The sequence below is a fragment of the Chelonia mydas genome, chromosome 2, assembly GCF_015237465.2.
Source record: "Chelonia mydas isolate rCheMyd1 chromosome 2, rCheMyd1.pri.v2, whole genome shotgun sequence".
Lineage (NCBI taxonomy): Eukaryota > Metazoa > Chordata > Testudines > Cheloniidae > Chelonia > Chelonia mydas.
Window position 1 is genome coordinate 253,701,347 of NC_057850.1, and position 9,617 is coordinate 253,710,963.

The window sequence follows — 9,617 nt, forward strand, 5'->3', positions numbered from 1 at the left end:
GAGGAAAGGGTAGTTTGTGTGTGTGTCATGCTGCAGCATCAGAAATGGCTAGAGGCCAGTACGTATATAAATATCCATAGATATGTGCATGGCCACACACACAGGTACATCTATTTGTGGACATATTGCAGTACACTGGTATTCTACATTACAATTAAGCATCAGTGCCACTGACAACCCCTCACCAGGACCCGGGCTCAGTTCCTCCACACTCAGGCACAGCTCAATGCTACCCTCTACCAAGGGGCTCAGCTTGGTGCCACCCTCACCCCAGCACCTTCAACAATCAGTCTATAGACTTTGGTTGAGACCAGACCCTGCCACTGCAAGGGCCTTGGCTAGTCACCCTCTCCTGCCCCAAAGGTATAGGATAAGTCCAACTCCTCCCCCCAGGGCCACAGAGAGAAGTGCTCCACCTTCCACACACACACACCCGTGATATGACCTGTAGCTAGCTCATCAAAGCCCAGGTGCCCCTGCCAGACCCAGTGCAGACCCCACAGCACGAAAGCTACCATACATCCTGTTTTGGCTGGGACAGGACTTTTTAAGCCCTGTACCGGCCATCCTGACTTTTCTAGCAAAAGTGGGCCTTTGTCCCCCTTGCTCTTGCCAGCTTGATCAATTAGCAAGAACAAATGGGACAACGCCCTGTTTTGTCAAAAGAGTGGGGTACAGGGAGGCAGTCACGGCTCAGGCAAGCACCGACGCTAGCCCCAGCCTCACGCAGGTAGGCAGGCAGGGCTTGAGTGAGAAGCAACACCAACATCAGCCCCGCCCAGGGACTCCGGCAGCCAGCAACACCAGCACCAGCCCCATGTAGGGAGGAGGGCTCAGACAAGCAGCTTGGACAAGTGTCCCATAAGGTATCCCATTTTCCTTTTGAGGAAATATGGTCACCCTACACAGCACCCCCAGGATCCCAGCCCCCCACAGGGTGCAAGTAGTTGAGCTCCTGTGATCTATATCCCCTCAACCCTCCCCCCAGGGGCCAGGCTGAACCATGAGCCCAACCCATCAGCCTGCTCACAGGCCATCTCCCATCCTGGAGTAGGAGACAGTTCCCACAGCGACCATTCCCATAGAGGAGACGGGACGGCCACAAAGCCTAAAGGTGGATTTGAATTTCACAGCATCAGGGGGATTCCCTCATACTGCTTGTGTGTGAACCCAGCAATGCCCCTCAGCTCTCCCCATGTTACATGCACAGTAAAAATTAGACAGTTTGGAGTTGCTTACTGTATTTATTACAAATACTGTATTAGACACCATGCTATCTCCATGGAATGCCAGCAAGTTCAAGAAAGTGGAAGTTTGATTCGTGCATCACTTGATCAATATATTTGGCGATGAGGCTAGATTTTAATGAAGTTACCATAAATCACTAATGGAAGAGCGCTCCATATGATCTCACACCAAGGATAATAAAGGCAAAGGTCTAAGAAGTTTAGAGCTTCCATTGAAACAGCAATATCACACAAATTAAGTCAGGCATTCTAATTACATACTTAAAATGCATCACTTCAAGTACAGATTTAGTTTTCAAAATGTCATTTAAAAATGTTACATCATACACTTAATACTGCAAAAATAAATGAGCAGTTACCAAATTCAATAATCTGAGACGCTGCAATCCATAATCTATTAAAAATAGGGCTTCTGGGCCTTGATTATTAGTATTGTGTAATAAATATGTTTAAATAGTTTTATCCACTAGTGAATGCTCAGCTCGTATTTCAAATAAAACTAAAAATAGGTCAGAACAAAATGTTTTTAAATACAAATTTAAGAACTACTTTGAGTGAGTTTAGTGCTAGGTGAAAGTGCTAGATTACAGCCTTGGAGACTGAAGTCCTTTTATCTACAGGACAGAGATAACAGGCATGAGTACAACCTTCTCTACACAGACTTGCCTAGGTGCTTCAGCCATGAGCTGGAGGGACCACCTCTCCAATATAAGAAGGTTGTTTGGGCTCCAGGCCTATTTACAATTACCAGTTGTGTGTGGGGAGACTGGGTGGGAAAGGGAAGAGAGGCATTATGCTGCACAACAGACAAGTTGCTAGTGGGTATGGTAGTCTCAGTCCAAGAGAGCCAGCAGATTGTCACCACCAACTTGTGCTAGATTCAGACTTGTAACCTAAAGGTTCAATACCAGGCACGAGACATGTACAGTATTGTAGAACCACATCCTTGAATTTTTTTTTATTTTTATTCCCCACCCCTCTTTTTTTTCATTATTAAAAAGAAAATGACACCTCAATGTGAGGTCTATAACTAAGATACATAGACCACCACCAAGCGCACAGATTTCAGTCATCTTTTTTCAACTCCTTGGGTTTTGCCAGGTATTCCCGATACATTGAGTAGAGCACACCTGAAATACAAACACAGGCAAAACAGTTAAATATACATCCTTTATTAAAGGAGAAGACTATTTCAAGAACTGTCTGCAGCCAGGAATACTACTAGCAAGAGAAGAAAATATGGGTGTCTGTATTCTTTATAATTTCACTTCCCATCTAGAATTTCAGTAATAGCCACAATTCATTTGTTAAAATGAAGGACAAACACACACACACACTTCTCTACATACTGTTGGTATCAAAGCTAGTATGATTTATGGTCTAGCTATACCTTCAATTTAGATGCAAGCCAACAACTGCTGATCTTTCCCATGGAGAAATGAGTTTAAGAAAGTTAAAATTAATAATTGTCAAATAACTTTGGAGAAAGCAGAAGAGTTCAGAAACACCTTATAATATCCACAACATGCATGGGGCAACTGTATTCTTTGTTTTCCTCACTGACTTAGCACCTTTGGAAAAAATCAAGCTAAGTGCCCCAAATGTTAACACAATTTCATGCGTGTGTGTAGAAAGTCAAGGGAGAAACTGGAGAGATGTGTTCAAACATGGTTACCTAGATACCAGGCACACTAATTTTATGATACTGAGCACAGAAACCAGTTTACTAGCTCAGCCTCACTAAAAGAACTTACTATGTTTGCAAGTTTCTAGTGCAGTTAGAAATTGTTAATGGTTTACAAGCTACTCCAAGGTATTTATCCTTTAGTGTAAAGAACACTTTTAAAGTAAGTCTGCCATCATTAAGAGGTAACTAGGGCTGGACAACAGCTGCCTGTTTTATACATACCACAAGTCATTGCTCCAACAACAAAGCCCTGGGCTGCCACACGCATGTGAATCAGATGAATAGACATTTTTGTATTGCCTCTGTGCTTCAGTTTGTACAGTCCATAGCTTACAACTGCAACCAAGCCTGCCATCCCTATAAGGCAGGGTAAACAAGTGTTTAGTAATTACATGATTTTACATTCCTCACTCATAAGACTTGTTAAAATTTAAGTTGTTGACTTTTACTTTTAAAGCAAAAGCTACTTATAGACCCCCCCCCGCCCCACAAGTGTTTTAGCCCCACCATTAACACGTAACAGTAATTACAGTGTTCGCTTATGTTCAGTAAGATTCATTTATAGGCAATTCCTTTCCCACCCAAGTAACGTCTAGGCTGACCCAGAAGCCAGCCCAGATTGAACCCCCAACAGAGTTTTGGTTCTCCAGTACTGGAGAACTGAGTTAAAAAAGCTAAGACATGGCATATCATTGCACAACATTCCTTCCAGGTAGACAGCTGGGGATAGCAGCCTTGATGGATGTCAGGGCTGCTTTGATACTGGTCAGAAACTGCTGTAAGAGCAAATTAACTGCCTCTTCTTTTCAGAGGAATGCCCTTAGAGCTGTAGTTCAAAAACAAACAGGAGTTCTCAAATGCAACTCTGAACAAAGTTCAAACTGCATCCATGCACTAATAGCAGTACTAGATTTCTTGGTCTAGACACCCACAAATGAAGATTGTTATTTTTTGTATATGTCAAGTTTGACCCTGGATTCACTTGAATACTGGCATTGGACATGTCATGTTATTTCTCCTGTGCATTGGAGCATTAGCTCAACAGAGGACACATTTAATTGCCTCACCAATCTACAAGAATTCTTTGAGGGAGTCAACAAGCATGTGGACAAAGGAGATGTAGTGTGGGGGTGGGATAGCTCAGTGGTTTGAGCATTGGCCTGCTAAACCCAGGGTTCTGAGTTCAATCCTTGAGGGGGCCATTTAGGAATCTGGAGCAAAAATTGGGGATTGGTCCTGCTTTGCGCAGGGGGTTGGACTAGATGACCTCCTAAGGTCCCTTCCAACCCTGATATTCTATGATTCTATTTAAATTTTCAGAAATCTTTGACAAGATCCCTCACCAAAGGCTCTTAAACAAAATAAGCAGCCATGGGACAAGAGGGAAGGTTCTCTCATGGATTGGTAACTGGTTAAAAGATAGGAAACAAAGGGTAGGAATAAATGGTCAGTTTTCAGAATGGAGAGAGGTAAATAGTGGTGTCCCCCTGAGATCTGTACTGGGCCCAGTCCTATTTAACATTCATAAATGAACTGGTCTGATGTCCATTTCTTCAACCAGAAGACTTCAGCACCTACAACTGTCAGTTTAGCAAGAGGCAAGTTCACACTTTTTTAAAGTGTCTAGTCACTTATTAATTTGGGAGAGTCTGAAGTGACCAGATGTAGTCCCTGTGACATATGACATCCTGGAAAAGCCTTATGGAATTAAGTATTTTAAGAGTCCATTGCATTAAAAATCCAATTGGTTACGTAGCTTCCCTAGGAACATAATTAATGCAATCTCTGGGAAATATTAGGAACTTCAAAGGACTTTTGGGGACAATGTGTGAAGTGGATTTCCTAGGAAATACTTGGGACTAGGGGGATGGAAGTGACCCACCCCTTTCAAAGCTTCCTTTGAGCAAAAAAACCCACTGCCTGGCTGATTGAAGAGACCGTATAGGTAAAGGTCCAGACTGGATAAAGCAGTGATTTAGAGTCATGAAGGTGACAGTTCTGAGCTGAGGCTGATGTGAACTTGTGACCATAGAAGAGATCCCATTGTGGGGTTTGAAGGACTAACCACCTGCCAGAGTCCATGTTGGAGCTGGGGTGATCTCTGGTGAGCATGTGTGTAGGTCCTTTTGTTGTTTTTATTATGTTTTCTCTAATTCTTTTATCCTAAGAATAAATAAGCTTGCATAGAAAGAGCTGTATGGTACCTAAACAAAGGGCAGTTAACACTGTTATTAGTCTCTGAAGAGAAAGCAAACACGTCTGCTTAGGCAGTCTGTCTTGCTGGGAACAGTGAAGGCTGGGAACTGTTCAGCCTGGAAGTATCCAGGTCAGAAGGGAGACACTCATATCACCATCCAAGAGAGGTGACGGCCATGGGAGTCGGAAGCCTAGAATGGGTGCCCTTGCTGGGCCACAGAGAGGGAATACAGGTGCAGTTACCCTGAACTGTGACAGCCGTCTACTGCCAGGCCTCTGGGCTTGCTGCAAGGTATGTTTCCCCAAGTATAGGATCCACTACCCAAAATTTGAAATAAGGGGTGTGTAAGCAACTATCTTTTAAATGGAAGACAGAGAATTACAAGGAATACACAGACATTTTAAGTCTACAGTGTTGATAAAGCTACCAGATAAGAGTATTAATTCAGGCAGAACACCATAATAGGTACAAGAGGTAGGGCAAGATTACCACAGTACTATACCGAATGAGGAAGCAATATTTCACAGTAACTTCCTGTTCGTAGTGAGTGACTACATTTATTATAATCACCGCCCATTACATGAACACTTATGCAACCATGTATTTTCCCAGATTTACTTGTCTTACTCCACAGCATCATTGCACTGTGAAATTGAAACTTACCAACAGGTACGAAGGGTGACTCTTTAGATTTTCTGATCAGTTTTGATGCCTGGCTGTTATCAGTCTCATAGCTAGGAAGAACGGATTTCTGACTAGATGTCATGTTGACTGAGGAGAAGAAGAAAATCTGCTTTAGAATTTAAGAGTTTTTTCACATTTGAGAGTTCTGTAGAAGTAAGACCTTGAATGTACCACAAGTCTATAAAGGACAGTAACTTCCACTGTATATTCAGTTATAAACAAGATACAAGTCAAAAAACTTTGAACTGATAAGATGGTGTATGGCTTAATCTACACTAACTACTACAATGTTTATCTATACCACCAAGCTAAATTCAATTTTATGAATATAAAAACCTCAGAATGTAGGCATGGCTTTTACAATACAAGAATAAGCTTTGGTAGTAATTCCATATCAAACAGACATATCAAAAAGCCATTAGGCAACAGCTTCCTGTCGTACTTTCCACACAAAGAATTGAGTTCCCAGCACCTTCATGAAAGGCACAGCCAATTCTGGTTTTTCACAAACTCTAAGCCAGTGAGTGCTTAGATCAGAAGCATTTCCTCGCAAAATTTCTGTCCTCCACCATATCAATTCATTTCTGTGGGGCTACTCATCCATGCTGGCACTGGATTTTAAGTGGAGGAGGGGAAGGGGAAGAGTCCCTGACATATTTTGTGAGGAAAAACAGTAAGCCACTATAGAAGGTCAGCCAGCACATTTGACAAGCAGGGAAAAATGCACCTCCAGTATACTCTACTTTAAGTTTAAACTATCTCAATTCAGATTTTTACTGAAGAGCCAGAAGCCTAATATTTAAAGAGAGAGTAGGTACTGGGTCTAGTATTGATATCAGACCCGCAGGAGTTTGACGGACACACCATAGTTTGCCTATGGGACATGTCAACCTTTTAAAAATAAATGGATTATCATTCCCACATCAATGAATACTTTTCTCATGCAATACTATTTCATCTACAATTAAAAAGTTCAAGTTGAAAGATGTTCTATCTATCAAGATAGAGCGGCAAAAAGGAACAGCTGCTAAGAGCAGAACACCACTGTTCAGACTGATGACTACCAAAAAAAAAAAAAAGAAAGAAAACCTGATATCAAGGCTTGCCAGTGACCCAATTTCAATATTTCCAGCAAGCATTGATAGGGAAGGATTTAAAAAAAAAAGAAAAAAAGCATCTATGTCACCATAGATTACTTCCTTCTTCAGACTCTGGCACTAGCACAATTCTTCCTATAATTCAGGAATGCTGGAAAAAAGAGCTGACTTTAGATGGTCAGTTCAATAACTATTACAGACCTCCTACTTGGGCTGATTAGGCTGTATTTTTATTGTTTGAGTTTTCCTAACAATGTGCTCAGCACTGCAAGGCATAAAGAGAGTGTGCCTCACAAAGCTTTCCATCTCAGACAGTGCAGTGTAAATGGACTCTCATGAGAATAAATGCCCCATGGAATTTAAGTCATTTGTAAAGCACTGATTTACTCAAAAAGCAAGCTACCTATATGCATATGCCAAATCATAATTTTGATGCCATTCATGTTTAAATATAGACTTATACACCTGAATTTGAAAAGACTGGCTTATTTATATTTTCACAACCAAGTTTACACCACTTTATCATACATATCGTGGGCAAGGAAAGAAAGGACAATACTTTATGAACATATCCAGGTCTAATCCGATTGTCAGTATTGAGAAACTATGACAATCTTCTTAGTGGAGAAGTAACAATTTCGAATGCCCTTAACTATAAAATAACCTTAGCTATAAAATGGGACCTACAGCACCGATAAAAAGATGCAGAACAGCACCTGACATTTCGGTAAATGCGGAAGGGGAAGTCGAAACTAAATGCTCTCATGTTCTCCCACAGGGAGGAGACAGTAGGATGTTTAGTCAAATGCAAGGTAACGTATTTGTTTCGCCATGACCTTCAACTCAACCAGAGGTCACAGGAATGGCTTGCAGAGAGAAGACCCGGGGGGGGGGGGGGGAGTGGAATCATGCTGAGGACAGCACCCCGAGGCAGCCCTTGTTTGGCACGGGGCATTTTCAGGTCATGAAGGGCTCAACCCCCCCAAGACGTACTCAGCACCTGACTCACCGGAAACGCTTCGCGGGGGGCGGGAGGGGTGTGCCTCGACCCTCAGGCAAGCTCCCTGCAGCGGGTACCCCGCCCAAGCCCCAGGGCAAGGCGCCCTGCTGGGGCGACCCCCACAGGCCCCCTTTGTCACTACACCAGGAGATTTACCCTTCGCCCCCGGACAGGCAGGGACACCCTCCCCCGGAGGCGACGTTACCCCAGGCCTAGCGTAGCCCGGCCCCCTCCTCATTACATCACCCCCCCCCCCCGCCCGTTACCCATATCCCAGCCCCCCCCTCCGGCCAGCTCCCTCCGCTCCGCCCCCGTGTCCTTCCAGCTTCCCGAACCCGCCCGCCAGCCCCGCGGCCGCCACAGGCCCCCTCCAGCTCCGGGTCAGTATGCGGAGCCCCCCCCACCGCGGTCCCCCCCCCCTCCTCAGACCCCTCCCAGCTTCCCTCCCCTCCCCCCAGGCCTCCCGCTCTTCCCCCTCGGGCCCGCGACCCGCACTCACGCGCTCGCGACTCCCCGCTCAGCCCCTACACGACACCAGCGCTGAGGGAGCTACGCAGCCGCTGCCACTCGCTCCGAGACCGGCCGGCTTCTGCTGCCTGCGCGCGCGCCACCCCGCTGCTCTTATTGGCGGACAGCGTTCAGCCCACCCGGCGCGGGCGGGGGGACCGCGGCTGGGGCGTTACCCGCCTACGGCCTCCACCCCCGAAACTACAGCTCCCAGCGTGCCTCGGGGAAACGGAGGCGCCATCCCGCGTGACCCAATGCCAGTGCGTGGGAAATCCGTCCCCGCCTCCCCCGTTATCAGCCAATCACATGGGAGGCTGGTGACGCCAGGTCCTTATATGGTCAAAGGAGGGGCTCACTCCTCTGCAATGCAGGGGGCGGCGCTGCTGAGCCATCGTGACTCCGCTGAACGTGGGCCCGGCTGCGCCTGCGCCTGCGCCCGCGCCCGCGCGCGACCCGGCCCACCCCAGTCATTCACAAAGCACGAGCCTGGCTTGGGAAAATCCCCTGGGTGCGAAAACCAGCCACTGGGGCCTTTCCGTGGCAGGGCACGTAGCCTTTAGGGCGGCACCTTCCCAAGCCTTTCTCCACTGCTGAGTGGTCTATGGAAGTTGTCTGTTTAAAGCAGAAGTAGAGATGTCACCCTGACCCAATCACAGGCATCCAGGAGCTGGGACTTTAAGCAAAACACCCGAAATCATAAGGCTTGGCCGCACTGCTGATTGGAGAGCCAGACTGTTTACTGCTTGCATTTTGGCTCGTCAAAGTCCTAACCAGACTGTTCCAGCTGTGGATGGGGGGGGCAGCACTAATGCAGTTCAGTCCCCTTTGTCTCTTGGCAGCTCTTGAGCCCCTGTGGCCAATGATCCTATCAGTGATCCTGGCTCCTTAAAACCACTTAATAGCTAGTTCCCCTGCAAAACTTTTACAAGTCTTCCCAGTACCTGTAGGATAACACCAGTTCTAAGGCATTATCTATATTGGGGAAAGGGAAACATTATAACTTACAGATTTTCAACCCTGGGTGGGAAGGTGCGCTCCCCCTAGCCTTTTCTCCACCTAGGGACTGCAGGGACCTAGCAGCCACTTCCTGGGAGCTGTGGTAAGTGCTCCTGGGGCCCCAAACCCCCTCATGCACACCTACCCCAGCCCAGAGCCCCTTCTTGCACCCCAAACCCCTCATTCCTGGCTCCACCCCAGA

The 9,617-nt window shown here is 46.0% G+C and overlaps 1 protein-coding gene across 3 annotated transcripts; it reads right to left on the minus strand.

Moving 5' to 3' along the window:
- Positions 1-1,224: 1,224 nt before the first annotated feature.
- On the minus strand, positions 1,225-8,691 carry HIGD1A (HIG1 hypoxia inducible domain family member 1A). Of its 3 annotated transcripts, none has more exons than XM_037891226.2 (4): positions 8,412-8,691; positions 5,795-5,902; positions 3,157-3,291; positions 1,225-2,377 (listed from the first exon to the last, which is right to left on the minus strand). In XM_037891226.2, exons 2-4 carry the CDS (start codon positions 5,895-5,897, stop codon positions 2,313-2,315), a joined length of 303 nt encoding a protein of 100 aa, XP_037747154.1. In that variant the 5' UTR covers positions 5,898-5,902; positions 8,412-8,691; the 3' UTR covers positions 1,225-2,312. The 3 variants fall into 3 exon arrangements, with proteins under 3 accessions (XP_037747154.1, XP_043397609.1, XP_043397608.1); XM_043541674.1 differs by lacking the exon at positions 8,412-8,691 and adding an exon at positions 7,922-8,121; XM_043541673.1 differs by lacking the exon at positions 8,412-8,691 and adding an exon at positions 7,002-7,056.
- Between the last annotated feature and the right edge of the window lie 926 nt (positions 8,692-9,617).

Excerpts from the sequence above, each read along its gene's own strand:
- HIGD1A (XM_037891226.2), bottom strand. The coding sequence starts at position 5,897 with ATGACATCTAGTCAGAAATCCGTTCTTCCTAGCTATGAGACTGATAAC. Across the intron at positions 3,292-5,794 it reads GTCACCCTTCGTACCTGTTG|GGATGGCAGGCTTGGTTGCA; the intron begins GTAAGTTTCAAT and ends CCTGCCTTATAG. Across the intron at positions 2,378-3,156 it reads TGTTGGAGCAATGACTTGTG|GTGTGCTCTACTCAATGTAT; the intron begins GTATGTATAAAA and ends TTTGTATTTCAG.